This window comes from Lynx canadensis, chromosome B3 (genome assembly GCF_007474595.2).
Source record: "Lynx canadensis isolate LIC74 chromosome B3, mLynCan4.pri.v2, whole genome shotgun sequence".
Taxonomy (NCBI): domain Eukaryota; kingdom Metazoa; phylum Chordata; class Mammalia; order Carnivora; family Felidae; genus Lynx; species Lynx canadensis.
The window spans coordinates 61,931,744-61,950,682 of NC_044308.2; the positions used below are offsets into that span (position 1 = coordinate 61,931,744).

The 18,939-nt window shown below is 43.3% G+C and overlaps 1 protein-coding gene across 3 annotated transcripts in view; it reads left to right on the plus strand.

The window, feature by feature from the left end:
• INO80 (INO80 complex ATPase subunit) overlaps positions 1-18,704 on the plus strand; it is a 108,679-nt gene extending 89,975 nt beyond the window's left edge. The window contains exons 28-35 of one of the 3 annotated variants that reach the window (XM_030318456.1): positions 530-602; positions 8,819-8,977; positions 9,595-9,697; positions 11,197-11,285; positions 13,732-13,887; positions 14,180-14,339; positions 14,982-15,197; positions 17,110-18,704. In XM_030318456.1, coding sequence (XP_030174316.1) covers positions 530-602; positions 8,819-8,977; positions 9,595-9,697; positions 11,197-11,285; positions 13,732-13,887; positions 14,180-14,339; positions 14,982-15,197; positions 17,110-17,327 — 1,174 coding nt within the window. In that variant the 3' untranslated portion in view covers positions 17,328-18,704. Of the gene's footprint in view, positions 1-529; positions 603-8,818; positions 8,978-9,594; positions 9,698-11,196; positions 11,286-11,459; positions 11,536-13,731; positions 13,888-14,179; positions 14,340-14,981; positions 15,198-17,109 lie in introns of those variants that run through there. The other 2 variants (XM_030318457.1, XM_030318458.2) reach the window with 2 other exon arrangements.
• The last annotated feature ends 235 nt before the right edge of the window (positions 18,705-18,939 follow it).

An 18,939-nucleotide genomic window follows, 5' to 3' on the forward strand; every position in this document is an offset into this window, starting at 1 on the left:
CAGCTTAATACAGAGAAGGTATGACCTGGGTCTTAGTCCTGACCTCAGGTCATTTTTCTGGGACTGACTTTATTCATCTGAAAGTGAGTGCTTTGGGAATTATAATCATTAGTTCCCAAATTACTGGAAGTCATGATTCTCTGGGGAAGCACCAGGGAATGTTGATTTATTTGTCCCCTCTGTATGAACTAGGAATGGTTTGACTTGTTTAAAACACGACTATTACATGACTACTTCCATGATAACTTGTATGTCTGTTATATTTGTTACATCTTTATAAGTATATTGCCTATCATTATTAGTGGGCAGCAGAAGTATATCTGCAGATTGGAAGATGACAACCTCGGTTTGATTTTTATGTTAGAGCACCTTGATACAATGTGTCAAGAAATGTGGGTCAGGCATCAGGCGTAGGTAACCCTTTCTAGCCCTAGATACTGGTCTGTATTCAGAAATCCCTGTCTTTTGTCACATGCCATTTTTCTTTTTCAGTTTTCCCTTTTAACCTGTCTTCTTCCCTTTTCTGCAGGAATGACATCTTTGTGTTCCTGCTGAGCACTCGAGCTGGAGGACTGGGTATCAATCTCACTGCTGCAGATACAGTAAGTAACAAGAGCACAATATATCAGACAGCAGGTTGTCTACTATAAATATGTTGTTCAGTTGGTGTTATTCTTTGCTTTGTGTCACACTTTTTCTTTGCCTCATTATGTTAAAAGACAGTTGCATTTTGCCTAGAACTAGGACATTTTAGCTTTCCTTCTGGACTTTTCTCTCCATTCTCTTAAATTTCTTACACATTCATTCAACAAATATTTAGTGAATGCCAACTATGTGTCCAATACTGTCCTAAACACTTAGAGTATATCAGTGAATAAACAGAGTAAAAAAAAAAAAAAAAAATCTGTCAATCCAGCCAAATTGTTTTAGAAACTATAGCAGCAAATCAGAAATGATTGTTTTGTTACTCTTATGCATTGATTCCACCATGGGAAAAACTCATACTTTTATATCCCAAACTTTAAAAGAGGGTTGGAAAGCAATGAAATTGGTAATTTAAAAAATAAAGACATTCTATCAAATTATCTATCCTTTCATATCCAGTCTCTTTGGAAGAATACTTCAGTGACTGAAAAGGAAAAAAGCATTGGCGTGCCTGGGTAGCTCAGTTGGTTGAGCATCCGACATTGGCTCAGGTCATGATCTCACCGTTTTGAGTTTGAGCCCCATGTCGGGCTCTGTGCTGACAGCTCAGAGCCTGGAGCCTGCTTCAAATTCTGTGTCTCCCTCTCTCTCTGCTCCTCCCCCAACTTGTGCTCTGACTCTCTCTCAAAAATAGATAAAATGTAAATAAATAAATAAAAAGGAAAAGAGCATTCATTTTGAATCTCAGAATTATTCCCAGGATTCAAATATATATATATCTACATATATTTTTTTTAATTTTCACTTATTTATTTTTTGAGAATGAGAGAAAGAGAGTACAAGTATGGGGGAGGGCCAGAGAGAGAGGAGAGAGAATCCCAAGCAGACTCTCTTTTTTTTTTTTTTTTTTTAATTTTTTTTTTTTTCTTTCCACGTTTTTATTTATTTTTGGGACAGAGAGAGACAGAGCATGAACGGGGGAGGGGCAGATAGAGAGGGAGACACAGAATCGGAAACAGGCTCCAGGCTCTGAGCCATCAGCCCAGAGCCCGACGCGGGGCTCGAACTCACGGACCGCGAGATCGTGACCTGGCTGAAGTCAGACGCTTAACCGACTGCGCCACCCAGGTGCCCCAGCAGACTCTCTTCTATCAGCGCAGAGCCTGACGTGGGGCTTGATCTTACGAACTATGAGATCGTGACCTAAGCCAAAATCAGGAGTCAGACACTTAACTGACTGAGCCATCCAGGCACCCCCAAACATATTTTAAAACACTTTCAGTAACCCTGATACATAAAAATGCATAAATGGGAAATTGTTTTGTGGAAGGCATGACTATAAAAATGTCATTTTATGTGGCTGTGATGCCTCTCTGTGAAATACAGAGCATGAAAATTCCCAGGAATAGAAGGAAGATGCAAACCCTAGAGAGTCCTGGAGAAATGAGGTGTGTGGGGGAAGAGGCTTGAATAGACTCATAAGTTGTAGAACTAGAAGCAGAGCCTGTGTTTCCTAGTCTCCATTCCTAGGCTCTGTCTGCTTTCTCCTTATTAACTATTATACCGTAAAACTGCCTGGCCTCAAGAATGAAAAACAGATTCTGTAACAACACTAAGTAGAATATCAACCATAGGACTCAACTGTACCATCCTTGGCATGTAAACCTTAGCCATTTTACCAAGTTTGGACAAGGCTCCAGGACCAGAGGACCACTGAAAGCCTCGTAGGATAGATGCTGTATCTAATATGCACATCATCAGCCTCAGTTTTCCTAAAGGAAGGCTGTCGATGGTGGTAGGTGTGTTCTTATGGGTTCTCTGAGGTGGTGGCTCACGTGTGTCATATCAGATAGCAGAAATTTGGCTTTCTCTTTACTCCTTGGTTTTCTGCTCTACCTTGTAAGCATTCCATACAGCCCCAGGTTAGTCATACTTCAATGTAAATGCAGGAGTCACCACTTTCTCCTAGTGGATCTTTTGGACTCCAGTCTCAGCCCTTAGCCCCATATTTATTCTCTTGGTTTATTTATACCCTTCTTGATTAGTCATGCCACTCCCTTTGCCTAGAACTCTTGAGGGAATCTCCATCATCTATAAGATAAAGGATAAACTCCTTTACGTGGCTTACAAGGCCCTTCATTTTGTGGCTTTTATCTTCCTTTCCAGTCTAATTGCTACATTACTTCCACCTTCCAAAATTTATGTTCCAGAAATAATGATTGACTTGTTTCCTAAACATACCATACTGTATCACACTGCTGCATGAACTGTTTCCTCAGCACCTCATCTTCCACTGGGTAAACTTCTGTTTGTTCTTCAAAACCCCTTTCATGATCAGGGGTTGTTTTATATGCACTGGTATAGCTTCTCTGATAAGGTGATACTTGAACTGAGATCTGAAGAAAGTAAGGAAGCAAGCCAAGCATATATCTGGCAGAAAGAAGAGCATTCCAGGCAGAAGAGATAAGTGCAAAGCCCTGAAGTGAGAATGTGCTTGGCATGATTAGGCAATAGCAAGCGGCCCTTTGTAGATGGGACAGAGCAAATAAGAAGGAGAGGTTGTGAGATGGGTGTTGTGGAGCAGATCCTGTAAGGCACGGTGGGCTGTAGTAAGAATTTTGAGATGGGAGGCCACTGGGAGAATTTGAACAGAGGGGTAACAGGATTTGGCTTGGGTTTTAAATGTGTCCCCCCAACTTTGGGGGAGTGAGGTGGGAAGAGCTATAGGGAGAAAGGTAGAAGCAGGAAATTCAGTTAGGAGTTAGACACAAGATGATGATGACTTGGACAAGGATTAAAGCAGTAGAGATGGGGAAAAATAATAGGAATCTGCATGTATTTTGAAGGCACAGCCATTGGGGTTGGCTCTTACACTGGATGTGGGATGTATAGGAGGTGTCATGGAAAACTCCAGGGGGTTTGACCTAGGCAACTGGAACGATGAAGACACCAATTACTTATTAAGGGAAAGGTGAGAAGGAACAAGTTTGAGTGGGGAAATTAAGAGTTTGGTTTGGGGTATATTCAGGTCAAGATTCTTAACAGACATTAAGGGGCAAAGGCACCCAGGCAGCAGGGTCTGGAGTTCAATAGAAAGATTGAGGCTAAAGATGTAGTTTTTGAATCATCAGATCCTAGATGATATTTAAGGTCATGACGTTGGATGAGGTCACCTGGGAAGTCTAGTATAAGTTCATGTGATTAAAATGCATTTCCCTAAGCGTCCGACTTCAGCCAGGTCACGATCTCGCGGTCCGTGAGTTCGAGCCCCGCGTCGGGCTCTGGGCTGATGGCTCAGAGCCTGGAGCCTGTTTCCGATTCTGTGTCTCCCTCTCTCTCTGCCCCTCCCCCGTTCATGCTCTGTCTCTCTCTGTCCCAAAAATAAATAAACGTTGAAAAAAAAATTTAAAAAAAAAAAGGGGGGGGGGGCGCCTGGGTGGCGCAGTCGGTTGGGCGTCCGACTTCAGCCAGGTCACGATCTCGTGGTCCGGGAGTTCGAGCCCCGCGTCGGGCTCTGGGCTGATGGCTCGGAGCCTGGAGCCTGTTTCCGATTCTGTGTCTCCCTCTCTCTCTGCCCCTCCCCCGTTCATGCTCTGTCTCTCTCTGTCTCTCTCTGTCCCAAAAATAAATAAACGTTGAAAAAAAAATTAAAAAAAAAATAAATAAATAAAATGCATTTCCCTTCTCAGCCTGCCGATCTGAGGTTTGGTCTATGGTTTTTAAGGAATAGTTCTTCTAGTTATTTATTTGCATGGTCAGAAAAAACAAAGCAGATTTGAGCAGGGAGATCTGCATTATGCTTCCAGTATTTACACTTTACCCTGTGGAGGTAAGGAGCTCCTGCCGGCCTCAAAGAACCAAAGTAGGCCTAACCCATAGCTAGAGGAGCAGAAGTAGGAATTCTCTTTTCATCCTAGCAGCTAGAGAAAAGCTCTGTATATTGAGTTCCCAATTCCAAAATAATTTACATTTAAATTTGAGGGGAGGGCTTGGGGACTCCCTTGTAAACTAGAACCTCCTGTAATACTTCTCAGTAAAATGAGACAAGATTGAAATGAATTTCTAGTTATGCTTTGGGAGCAGTCAAGGTGTGTGTGTGTGTGTGTGTGTGTGTGTGTGTGTGTGTGTGTGTGTGTGTAATTAGACAAACAATAGGTTAACTGCTTGCCTGGCATTCTTCCTTTGTCCTGAGATTTATTTAGCTTTGGAAGATCCCCAGAACCATTTATGGACAAGGAAGAGGTTAGTCAGCCTAAAATGTCAGGAAAAACTTAATGTCTTATGATTGAGAATGCATATATAAACATGTTTTTGTAAACAGTGGGACTCTGGCCCACTCTGTTAGTAAAAAATGATTTTAGCATATGATTAATGGCCCCTTAACTGTCTATGTTCTTCGTGTATTCTTTCTGAAGTAGGTGTATCTTTACATTTGACTTTCTTTAGTGAGGAGTTGTTATAAACTGTACTATTTGTTTTGTTCCTGTGTAAGACCTGTTTTAAAGGCTCACATGTAGAGAGAGAAGGGGGAGCTTTTCTCCCTTGGTAGCAGTGTGAGAATTCCTATATGTCCTATGGGACAAGATGGGACTTCTTTCAGCCCTCCCATTCTCTTGGGTCAGAGTTTCACCCTCCGAGTGTTGGTCCAACTTTTTCTAGTTTTTTCTCTCAGATTTTTCCTGTTTTCTGTTTCACTCCATCATCCCCTGAAACTCCCTGTCATTGACCTATAAAGCCAGGCACCTCCACCCTCTCTCAGCTCTGACCTTGCCCCTCCCCCATACCTGTCCAGCTTGGAGTGTACAACTTCGTGAAGGTGCTGTCTAGTAATGTATTTCCCGTTAGTCATTGCTGGGTCATGCTTTGTGGCCGTGCATAGACTTGCTTTAATTTTCCCTGGCTAAGTTAGTTCTTATCCTTTAATTGTTGTTTGTTTTTCTCTGGAATGTCTCACTGAGCTCCATAAACCTAATTACCAAATCTGGGTGTCATCTTTTTCCCACTCTGGGGGGTATTGTCTCCCCCCCAGCACCCCTCCCTATCACCCCTAGTTCATGTCATGGTTGATTCAGTGTTCATTTTATTGTCAGGTTAGATAATAACCATATTATTGGCTTTGTTTTTAGTTCTCTCATTCTTGTTCTAACCTTAGAGCTTATACATACTTCATACTCTTTTTTTCCTGGGTATTTTTCTTAACAGAATCTTAACTTTATTCTTGTCCTCCCAAATTCCCCATCTCTTTTAACCTATTTAAATGATAATTAGCCACTAAATGTGTAGGGGTTGTTTTGAAGTTAAATTTCAGACCTGTCTCCCATGCTTTAATGTTTTTACTGTTTATGAGTTAAAAAAAAACACAAGTTGAATAAGGTTTGGTTGCCACTGAGACTTCTAGGAAAAAATGTAAATGTGTAAGGAAGCACCTATAAAATGATTCATAAAATTGAATTTCCCATTGTGAATTGATGCTGTACCATTGCCTCAGGCTTAGGTAACTAACTAAAAGTATTATCTTTTGGATGTGACATCAGCTGTCATTTTCCACATATGTAGATATTTTAGGTATGTTGGGCAAGTAGTGTTTCCCCCGAGTCCACTTGGAGTCCTCCTTTTCATTTAACTCTGTCTTCTCTTCCTTATTCTCTCTGAAAGTTTAAAGTAGATTTTCTAGAATTTTGCATATCCTATTGAATCTCTAAAATATCCTGTGATCAGGTTTGCTATGCTCCTTCCTTTACAAATGGCAAGCATTGTGCACTTTGAAATCCTAGGTCTGTGGACACTATGGATTAACAGTAAGTTTTCACACTGATTTTTTTTTCTTTGGCACACAGTTTGTAGTTTCTCCCCAAGGGTTCTTAATGCTAAAAATTATGGGATTATACCTTATGTAAAACCCAGACAAAAGGAGCAGCATAAGAAAGAGCCACAGGAGGTTTTATTATTATAAGCGAGAGCTTTGAAAATGCCAGTGCCTTTTGTCTATCTTCACTCAAAGTCTTAATTCTGCAGAGAATGGCAGAATTGCCTCGTATTTTAAATGAGAGAACAAATAAATTCATTTGGAGTGAATCACTCTTCAGTTTACATTTTTAGGCTTAATCTAGTGTTGATCAATCCCCTTAGAGATTAGTCTAGTATTCATTGACTAGTATTTGTGGAATTCTACTTGGCAGTGATGGATGGTATCTGTTCTACAGTAAGACTAGATAGGGAGTTTTTTTTGTTTGTTTTTTTAAATAGGCTCCATACCCAGCGTGGGGCTTGAACGCATGACCCTGGGATCAAGAGTCAGATGTTCTACCCACTGAGCCAGCCAGGTGCCCCTAGATACGGAGATTTTTTTACATAATACACATGAAATAATTGGTTACCCATGGAAAATAGTAAATAAGTGGGAACTTGGACCAGGATAGGCAATGCAAGGTATTCTTAATAATGCAAGTTGTGGAAGCAGACTGTTAAGACTGTGAGCTCAGGCTAGTCTCTTCCTGATTTATAAGATGAAGGAAACATACAGGTTTTTGTGAAAATTGAGTGAAATATGTATGCACCCTAGTACCAGAAAAGTTGTAAGTGCTGAACAGATTTTAGCCATTATTATGTCTACTTGGAATCCATGAGAAATAGGAAAAAGGGACATTGTTACAGGCAAGAGAAATCAGGGAGGCCAGGATGCCTGGCTGACTTATTTAGTAGAGCATGCGATTCTTGATCTCAGGGTTGTGAGTTCAAGCCCCACATTGGGCATGGAGCCTACTTTTAAAAAAAAGGAAAGAAAGAAATAAATCAGGCCTTCCTGACAGTGGGAAACTTGAACTGAACCTATAAAGGACCAACTCAGAAGTGAGGGATTCCAGGTCAGAAAAGCAACTTGAGCAAAAAGTGGTGCAAACAAACATAAGTGAGGAATGCTGAAGAGACCTGACAAAAGGGAAGGAGCGTGTTTATTTCAGAAAAGAATGGTGATGAAGTTGGCTCGGTATAGCAGGGTCTGACTATTGAGGGCAGTTTGGACTTGGTGTGTTATCACATAACTGGCACAGAGGTAGAGTGGCCTACAGTGGTATCCAAAGTAGACTGAAGAAGAGAGAGACTGAGCCCTAGAAAGCCTGCCGGTCTGACTGCCGCAGTGAGCCAGGCACAGGTGGTGAGGGCCATTGCATGATAGGGACAGTGAACTCTAAAAAGGATTAGTTCATTTCTCAAGAAGCAGGGGCTAGATTTGGTGACTTGCTTCTATATAGATGAGGGCACATGGGAGAGACTAAGGATAATTTGGAACTGGCTTTCTTTCAGGATGCCCCCGTATTCGATAGTAGCCTTAGGGCTAAGAATTTAGGAGTCTGTTAATTGTAGGGTTACTCATAGGATAGAGGAGAGGGGAGTACATTTTGTTGTCATTTGTGTTTGTTGTTTAGCAAACTAAAAGTAGCTGCCAGGGATCCCTTTTTTTAAACATTTCTTTGCTGAATTCAAGGGACAGGAAATAGGAGCTAGAGAATGCCAGGAAATCCATGCCTGTCTTTCTTACCATGGTAAGCTTAGTGTTAAAAAGAAGGCTTTCAGGAGCATCTGGCTGGCTTATTCGGAAGAGCATGGGACTCTTGATCTCAGGGTTGTGAGTTTGAGCCCCACGTTGGGGTTAGAGATTACTTAAATAAAAACTATAAAAAAGGGGGGCAGGGGTGGGCCAGAGAGAGAAGGCTTTCATATCCCTCACCTCCCAGGCCTACCACTTACTTAGGCTATGTGATCTTGGATAAATTCTGTAATTCCTATGTGCCTCAGTTTCTTCATCTATAAAATGGGAGTCTTAGTAGTACCTAAGTCATAGTGATTATGGGATTTAAATGAGTTAACACACATAAAGCACCTAGAACAGTGACTGGCAAATGGTAAGCACTAAGGGTTAACTATTAATAGTGTATCTGTTCCCTTTTTTTAAATGTGAAAACCCTGAAAAAAAAGCTAGAGCGTATCTATTTTGCCCCGGGCAAGTGAAGGGATGGCTTGGTTTTATGAGTGGATATTGGCTCATCTTACTATCATAGAAAAAAATCTGGCATCAAACTATTGCAGATGACGAGCAACTGGGTTGCTCTCAGAATCCATGGTTTTTCTGTGAGAATGCCTCAGTCTTTGCTGTATTTTTGTCCTGCCTGTGCAGGTGATTTTTTATGATAGTGACTGGAACCCCACTGTGGACCAACAGGCCATGGACAGGGCCCACCGCTTGGGGCAGACAAAACAGGTTACTGTGTACCGGCTCATCTGTAAAGGCACCATTGAAGAACGCATTCTACAACGAGCCAAGGAGAAGAGTGAGGTAAGCACAAGGTAGAGGGAGTACTGTACTGGTGAAGAAATTGGAAAAGTCCAGCCACATTTACCGGGCTAAGATGCTTGCCTTTCGTTCATCACGAAGGGGCGAAAATTTCTTCTGAATAGAAAATAAAATCAGGGCCTGTACTGCTCTGGCTATTCATTCCTCATTCCTTTCCTATCTAGATGGCTTCTACAGCCTAGATAGGGCTATTGTTCATGTGGCAGCGACATCAGTCATAGCCCTTGTGTTTCACATACTTTCACATTCAGGGGAAGAAGGAGCTCTCATCATAGGACTCCCGATTTGACAGCCTCTAATTTGTATGCCAGATTTGTTAGTTTCCAAAGAAATGATTATTTGGGGTTTGTGTATTTTTTTTTTTAATCTTGATTTCAGTATTGGATCTTCTAGCTCTCAATTAGCAGTCCCAAGCAAAAGAAGTTCTCATTGTTCTTTGTGTTGGACAAATAATCTGGATGATCCAGTGTGATGAATGAGAGGAAATGGGGAATCTAAGTGCCAGAGGAGCAGATTGAGAAAGATGTTTCCTTCTTTCTGAATATTTGCCATAAGGGAATGGGTGCCTGGTAGTGATGTTTCGATCTGCTTTGGTATAGATTCAGCGGATGGTGATTTCTGGTGGGAACTTCAAACCAGATACCTTGAAACCCAAAGAGGTGGTTAGTCTTCTTCTAGATGATGAAGAACTGGAGAAGAAATGTACGTACTCTAAACTAAAGCTCTTTCCTCCCTGCAAAAGATGTTTCTCTATCCCCACATACCTGAAAATGGTAGAGGCCCTTGGCTATGCGCCATGGGTAAGCAAAGCCAAAGACTGTATTTGGGGAGAAACATTTTTTATGTTAATAACTTGTATTAAAACCCAAACAAGAATGTGTTATGGAGTAGAAGGCAAAATTTGCATGTATTTTAAAAGTAATATGACTTTGAATTCATTTACATCAGGGAAGCTGTATCCCTAGACTCCTCAGCAGTGACGAATTTACTCTGTTCTGCCCAAAGAAATGTTTTTGTTTTTGTTTTTGTTTGATGTCTGAAAGAGAATTTATTTCTTCATATTATTTTTGATTTAAATTCAACTTAGTTAACATATGGTATACTGTTGGTTTCAGGAGTAGAATTTAATGATTCATCACTTACATATAACAGTGCTCATCCCAAAAAATTCCCTCCTTAATGGCCATCACCCATTTAGCCCATCCCCCCCACCTCCACTCCTACAATCCTCAGATTTCAGTCTGTGTTTAAGAAACCCTATGTTTTCCCTCCCTTTTGGTTTTTACCTTATTTTTTCTTCCTTCCCATATGTTCATCTGTTTTGTTTCTTAATTCAACGTGAGTGAAATCATGATACTTGTTTTTCTGACTGACTTATTTTACATAACAAAATACACTCTACTTACATTCACATGGTTGCCAGTGGCAATATTTCATTCTTTTTCATCGCCAAGTAATATTCCATTGTGTGTATACCATATATAGGTATACCTGTATACATACATACAGGCTTTTTCCATAATTCAGCTATTACTGATAGAGCTGTTATGAACATTGGGGTGCATGTGCCCCTTCAAATCAGCATTTTGGTATCCTTTGAATAAATAACTAATAGTGCAATTGCTGAGTCACAGGGTAGTTCTATTTAAAATTTTTTTTTAATTTTTTTTTTTTTTAATTTACATCCAAATTAGTTAGCATATACCAAAGAAATGTTTTCATGGAGAAGTTTGAGAACCATACTTGTATAACACTTCTTCCATGTATCTCTGGCTTTGGAGAACAATTGGTTTCAGAATTACCTTATGAGCCCCTGAGTATTTCATAGCATCATACAAGAAAGCATGATGAGGTTCCTTTCTTACAGTGCTCACATTTACCACCACCTTCTAAAAACCTTTCAGTACTCTCCAACCATACTTGATTTGTACAGTGCAGAGATCTTAAAAGGCTGAAAAGAAAAAGAAGAAAGGCAAGGAAAGGCCCACAACATTGAAACCAAATAGTAGTTGGAACCCAAAAAACTGTTAAGAATCCAAGAACTCTGTTCCTTCTCCAAGTTAAAAAAAAACACCAGTTATCTGTCTTAGAAGTCATACCCTGGAACACAAATATCAGGGGGTATGGCCACCTTAATTTCAGAGAATGAGGATTACAGTTAACACAGGTACTTCATCAGATCTTTACAATTTTCTTGATAGTGAGGCTGCGGCAAGAAGAGAAACGGCAGCAGGAGGAAACCAACCGAGTCAAAGAGCGCAAGCGCAAGCGGGAAAAGTATGCAGAGAAGGTATCTCAAGGTGGCCCTGAGGTGGCCAACAGGGACCGGTGTGGGGCAGAGTGGTGCTTACAAAAAGGCTTTGGGTACATGGCTTGTCATCTTGGTTACTAGTTGGTATCCAGCTCCAGCAGCTATATGTGATAAGTAACAACAGTTCTATGCTGATTGACATTTGATCCACAGAAATGAAGCCTTGTTAGACCAGTACCCCCTACACAGACCTGCTGTCTCTGTGGTCACATGTAATTATGGAAATCATTCGTTGAGACTGTTACAGAGCAGAAGGCTAAATGTGGGTAAGATGGATCAATCTTACATTATCAGATTCCATAGAATCTTAGGGCCTAAGATGTCATTATGTCCAATCCTACCGTAATTCTGCTAGTGTTCCATTCAATGTCATCTACTGTTAGCAAAATAAATCACTGCCCGGTCTGTTCATCTCTTTTTGTCCAATTTATTCCAAAAATTCAGGCTGTGTTTTGTCTCCCTTTTGACATTTCCCACTTGAGCCCACTAGGCTAGCTGCTAACTGGGATGTAGTTCCCCTACATTTCTCCCAATCTTGCTGTTTCTACCAGAATATTATTTCAGTGATCTTTTTTTTCTTAATATTTTATTTATTTTTTGAGAGAGCATAAGTGGGGCAGGGGCAGAGAATATGAAGTGGGCTCTGCACTAGCAGGCTAACAGCAGCAAGCTGTCTGTGGGGCTCAGACTCATGAACCATGAGATCATTACCTGAGCCAAAATCAGATGCTTAACCAACTGAGCCACCCAGGTGCCCCTGTTTCAGTGATCTTTATTCCTGGTCTTTATTGACAAGTAAATGGAAGTGAGGCCTTCAGGATTTATTCTAGTTGCAGGAGTCAGCCCATTGGTTCTGACTAGGTTCCCAGAGTTACGCCAAGGATTGTTGGTTCGGAACCACTTTGCTACCTTCCAGAAAGTGCTTCCTAATTTTTTCTAGTGGGCCTGGCTTACCATTGGGTAAGCCCTTCATCAGCCCTTGTTGAGCCTCTTGTCTTGAGCAAGATAGCTGCCGTGAGCTTCAGACATCTTGATAGCTCTGGGCCCTCAAGTCCAACAGTTGTCCATGCTTCATTTCCCTGAACTGTTTGGTTAGTCTGAAGCATATTGTCTGGCCACATGTTTAAATTCGTTCTGTCTTTAGTGGAGGTTGACTTCTTCCCCTTATCCAAGCTTGTATTGGGCCTTAGGTCCCTTTTCCTTCTTTTGTAAAATCTACACCCTCAGTTGTACCTTCTGCTAAGAAGAACTATTTTTTCTATTTAAAAAATTTTTTTTAAGTTTATTCATTTTTGAGAGAGAGAGAGACAGAGCATGAGCAGGGGAGGGGCAGAGAGAGAAAGGGAGACATAGAATCTGAGCTGTCAGCACAGAGCCTGATGCAGGGCTTGAACTCATGAACTGCGAGATCATGGCCTGACCCAAAGTAGGACGCTTAACTGATTGAGCTACCCAGGCACCCCTAAGCAAAACTATTTCTAACCTGAAGGTTAGAAAGTACTTACTAAATATAGTATTCACTATATTTACAAAGTTGAAAAATCCAAGAACTATGTATGACTCCACTCTCAAATCTCTAACCCATTACTTACTACTGTTTAGAATTTAAATAGCTTTAACATTCAGAAACAACATCAAAGAAGAAAAGGTGGCTTTCTAATATAAGAGATTGTAGGGTTTTCTGAGTTTGCATCAGAAGCCATCCCCACTCTGAGCACAGAAGTTTCAGATACACCCCCAGTGGTAGTATAAACTACGCAATGACATTAACCCTAATATAGATGTAGATACAAATGTAGTTAGATGCAGTGGGTGAATGTGATTCCAGAATTTTCCAAGCACATTCAATGATTTCAGGTCCCTAATCTGTGACAGCACCCTACTGAACTTGGTTCTAGAACTGCTTAATGTAGCTCAACCCATAAGCAATTACATGTAAACTGAGAAAATGACAAAAAAAAAAAAACAGTTTCTTGGATATGATAACTTTCATTCTCCTTATGCATATTTAAAAAGAAGGCAGAGTAAAAACAGATGTGCAGAAAATACACTAAAGGCACTGGCCTCCCTCTTGTAGGACTGAATCTGTTCAACCCCTCTAAGTGCTACAGCTTGGACATGCCGGAAGCTGACCGTGGAGCTCACCCCCATGGGTGAGGCTTAGTGCGGCTCTGATTCAGTGTGACTGGCCTACTTCTCAACTCCGTATTATTGGGGTAGAATATACATAAACTCTTCTTGAGCTATTCTTTCCTCCTTCCATAGGAGTTTTTTCTTTCCTTAAAAGTATGCTAATTGAAAACAAAAAACAAAACCTGGAAGTTTACAGAGAGGTTTCTATCCTCACTTTCTTTTCCAACTCAGCTTTTCTTTTTGATGCCTGTCTTCATGCTTTTTCCATATTTCTTCATTTGTGTATTCCCAGAAGAAAAAGGAAGATGAATTGGATGGGAAAAGGAGAAAAGAGGGTGTGAACCTAGTAATTCCATTTGTTCCCTCGGCTGATAACTCCAACCTTTCTGCTGACGGGGACGACTCCTTCATTAGTGTGGACTCGGCCATGCCCAGCCCTTTCAGTGAGGTGAGGCTCCTTTTAGATGCCTTCACAGCAGTAGAGACTGCATCCTGACATTGTAGCCTTTGCTTCTCCTGGAGTTCTCCTGCCTTGGGGAAGGGGGCTGCACATGGAATCTGTAAGGAGGAAAGGAAATGAGGACAAGCTGGCTTCTCTGGAGCCAAGGCAGGGGATTTCACCCTCTGGAGTGAAGCCAGGAAGGAGAGAAATAGCCTAAGAATCACATCCTCACGTGGGTACAAGGGCCATGGGCTGTGGGTACCAGGAATGGTGGTGATCTCGATCATTCTTCCTCCAGATCTCCATCAGCAGTGAACTGCACACTGGCTCTATCCCCCCCGATGAGAGCAGCAGTGATATGCTGGTGATCGTGGATGACCCAGCCTCTTCAGCCCCCCAGTCTCGAGCCACCAACTCTCCCGCTTCCATAACGGGCTCCGTTTCAGACACCGTGAATGGTGAGTGATCCTGCTGTCTTATATAGCTTGGGCCTGGTCCTCTGCCTCAGGAGAAGCATTGGTTTGGTGCTGGCCAAAGTCCCAGTTCTGTCTGAGATCATGGCATTTTCTACTGTGTAAAGAAGAGTCAAGTGGAGTAAAAACAAAAACTTACAGGCTCATTCTTTCAGTAGCCGTGTCAACTGAAAGTGAGAAAGAACTTGATAAAGATTTCAGACTTGTTTGTTTTCTAGTCAGCCCTATCTTTCATATTTCACCTTCATTTTTGTTAGTTTTTAATTAAAGTTTGCTTTTCTAGGCCTTTCCAGTGTTGGTTCTGTGGGGCCCAGTGTTGTTGCTGTTTCTCGAGGAGTTCTAGATTTAAATCTTGGGAGTAAAAGTTGACTCTCCAGGGCAGGAGCATGTTGAGGTGTGCACATGAATCACAGAGAGCACGCCCCTGAGGTTCATTTAGTAATGAACTAGTTTTAGCTGTTTAGAGTTCTTACTAACTCTGTGACTCCTTGGCCCAGCCACTAAATGGGGACAGAGACCTCCCTGGAAGTCCTGAGATACCCTGAGAGCCAGCCCTCCCTGTTAGGGGAAAATTCTGTTAACATCACATGTTGACTTTTTTACCTCTTGGTCCATTTGTTCCCACAGGAATTTCCATTCAGGAAATGCCAGCCGCAGGACGTGGTCACTCAGCGCGGAGCCGAGGCCGCCCCAAAGGTTCAGGAAGCACAGCCAAAGGAGCAGGGAAAGGCCGGAGCCGGAAGTCCACTGCAGGCAGTGCTGCCGCTATGGCAGGAGCCAAAGCAGGGGCTGCGGCAGCGTCCGCAGCTGCCTATGCTGCATACGGGTACAACGTGTCTAAAGGTGCGGAGGCCTCAGGGGGCAAGGGTGAGCTGCAGGCTCCATTCTGGTGAGGGCCAGTCTGGAGGGTCTATTAAGCATTCTGCTGGGAGAGCAGGTAGGGCACTCCCAGGCCAGAAAGCTCCTTCCCAAAGGCCACCTTGGGTTCTGCTTCTGCACTGAGCAGTCCTGACTCTCCCCTTGCCCTTGTGACTTAGTACAGTTTCACCTTTGAAGTGGAAGTAACTATGAAAGGAGAGAGTTGTATTTCTGGACTATACTATTTTAAACCATCAGAATTCTTCCTGCTTTGAGAACTCATTTTTTTCCCCAAGACCAGCATTTCACATTTCAGTAGTCCAGGCTAGCATAGTTAACATTTACCTAAGTGTGTATGTTCCATCACTCGTGCTTCGTGTGCATGGACCCCACTCTGGAGTCTACGGTAGAAGTGAGAAGGGAAGTTTTCCATGGAATACATTTAAACAGCAGTGCACAGCAGTATGCTTGTACTGAGTGACAAAAGAGGGGAGGCCTTCATTGTAGTTGTAGCCCGGAAAAAGGAGGAGCCATGGGCCTGAATATGAAGTTGCCAATCTGTAATTCAGAAAGAAGGATGACAAAGATTTGGGCCTATCAGGGGTCACAAAGCAGGTCAGTCAGGCTGTGCTTAAGAGGAGCAGTAGCAGTCAAGAGTGGAAAAACAGGGCAAGACCTGGTGGGGATGGGCTTATGAAGTGTGTGATGAGGGGCTCTGGAAAGAGTGAGAAAGAAAGTGGCTGTGGTGAGCATGACACGTGGAAGATGATTATAACCACAGCTGGTAGGACATCTATGACTGACTGCTTGACCTCTCTCCCCAGTCACAACCTAGGCTTCATGTTTAGCTGATAGTGTTGTTGTAGCAGCTACGGGCATTAGCTTATTAGTGAGTGTTAGCTGCCCTCCCCCACTTCCTCCTCCTGCAGGAATCTCTGCTTTCACGTATTTTCTTCATTCAACAAATATGAAGTATAATAGGCTAGTCCAGCATTTCTTAACCTTTTGCCAGCTCATCACATCCTTGAAAAACAACAGTCATACCAGCAGCCAAGGCTGCCATGGCAGGCTGTCTCACCCACAGATGGGCAGAGCATAACACCCATCAGACTTTCTTCTGGAGACCTGGTCTGAGAAGAGGCAGGAGGGGTAAATGAGGCAGCAGGGGTAGAGTTCACAAGAAAAACAACAGTGCTTGGTAACTGGGAATGTACTGATTCACAGATCTCCTGCGGCTCCACTGTGGATAGGAAGAGACGGCCGTCTGCCCACCGAGTGCTTAATACGCTTTTTTAGGAAAGTAAAACCAGTCCACAAGAAACAATTGACACATATTAGACACTGTGTTATCAGGTGTAAGTGGATTTGGCTCATATGAAGGAAAAAGAGTTGTCACCCACAGAACCATCACTGAAGAGGAGCAGTTTCAACTGGGTCCTTGAAACCGCAGGTCTTGGGGGAGTAGAGGACATCTTGTGAAGTTAAGAAAGAAGTAGCTATTCACAAGCGGTGTCCCAAGAAGGAAGAAGGAATGTGTAAGAGAATACATTAGCACCTAGGAAGTTACATACCATCCTGTAGCCTTGGTTTGCCCGCATTGTGTAATGTGTGCTGTGTCCTTGAGCACCAAGGAGACATCTTGTCCTTGTGGATGAGATGATGTGGAGAAGGCTGGGTAGGTATCATTTTTCTCTTAAAAACACATCCCTCTTACTGAAAAGACAGTTGACAGGAAAGCAAGTAAGAGGTTGTGCTAAGAAGAGGTTGGCAAGGAGTGGCAGGGAGAGGGGTCCTCCACAGCCTCACCTCCAGCCCAGACTAACCAAGGTCAGGCACCAGGGCAGCTCAGACAGGCCAGCTACCTATACACTACTTGTCTCTTTCTCCATTCCCACAGGAATCTCGGCCAGCAGTCCTCTGCAGACGTCCCTTGTTCGGCCTGCTGGCCTTGCTGACTTTGGACCTTCAAGCGCCTCTTCTCCCTTGAGTTCCCCTTTAAGCAAAGGAAATAATGTTCCCGGGACTCCCAAGAGCCTCCACTTGACCAGCAGCCTAGCCCCAGATTCCCTGGTCCGGAAACAGGGCAAAGGCACCAACCCCTCTGGAGGACGGTAACTACCTGAACCCTCTAGCTTCTTTCAACCAAACGAGGGGCTAGAGTCCTGGCCCGCAAGTGGTCTTTGGATGGCTTGCCCAGTGCAGCATCTTACATCCCAGGTCAGAGGGCAGAGGTGACCAGTTGCAGCAAGGGAAGGACAGGCAGGTGCTTGGTGTGAGCACTTTTCTCACCTGTGTCTCAAGAGGAGTGCTATGGGGTGGCCTATAGGAAGAAGGCCCAAGGACAGAGATCGGCCCTGCAGCATCTCAAATGAACTTTACAGCCACGTCTTAAACCTCGCACTGGGGAAGAGCCTGACATAGATCCCCTTTAGATGCTCAGGCACACAGTCTCCATCCCCATTCACTCTTGGGCTCTGGCCGTGTCCCTTGCAAAAGCTGTGCAAGTGCTGTGAAGAACCTTCCATAGTGGAGACCACTCTTAGGGCTGTGATTTCCTGTAGGGCTAAGAAGGGAGGAAATCCTGTATCTGGCATCCTCAGTCTTTGGGCAGCTCCCCATGTCTCCAGACCCCATTTGCCAGAGTGTCAGCACTGAAGAGAATATTGAGTGCGAGAAGGTAGTGGCTTGTGAGGGTGACAGAGGCTAGAGGAGGCATGCCGGAGGCACTTGTTTTCCCAGCATTTCCTCCCCTGTCCTGCATGGTTCACGCCAGAGAACCTTCAGGTCCCACCAGCAACCGTAGCAGCAGCTTCCACCCCAGGACTCCCAGAAGCCAGTAAAGAGACCAGGAGCCACCTCAATCAGCAGGACATCCTCACTGCCCCTCTTGCAACTCCCCTTGCCCTTCCTGAATGCACAGTCTCCCCACCCCTGCCCTTCAGCCCCCTGCTTGGCTGTATGCACTGTCTGTATTGCACTGAGAAAGGAAGGGACAGCAGGAGTGAGGTGGAGAGGATGGAGAAAGGGCAAAGCTCAGCACCAACCCTCCCGGCCCTAGCCCCACCCGCCTGAGCTTGCTTCCCCCCAGAGAGGCAAAGGGGTGGTGTTTGCATGGGAGGTGTTCCTGCCTGCCCCCAGCCTGATGTCCCTGGTGGAGCGGGTGCTTCCGGGAGGGCCAGCCTCTAATTTGCACACCTGAAAATCGCGGAATTGAGTTTAGACAGATTGATTTTTAAAACTTTTTTTTGGAGTAGGGTTGGTAGGGGAATCATTTAATTTAAATCATTGAGATTCCCCTGCCCAAACCCAGACTCTTGTGTACAGAAGCTATTTAGAGGGAATCAGAAAAATGCCAAGCCTTTTTTCTCTTTGAATGTGCTGTCTATTTTTATAACTGAACTTGTATATATGTACAAAGAGAGACACATCTTTCTTTTACTAACTGGAGAAAAAAAATCTTAAATAAAATGGAGTGAGATAATTTTATGTAAATCAGGATGTCTGTGGTCTTTGCAGCTGCCTCGGGGCACAGTAGGGTTCTTAGAGGAATGTGACTGGGTAAAGGGGACACAGAGCCCCAACATCCTTCCTGTGGTTGGAAAGGACAGGTCGTCATTGGGACAATTTAAAAAAAAAATTTTTTTTTACATATATTTATTTTTGAGAAACAGAGCACAAGTGGGGGAGGGGCAGAGAGAGAAGGAGACACAGAATCCGAAGCAGGCTC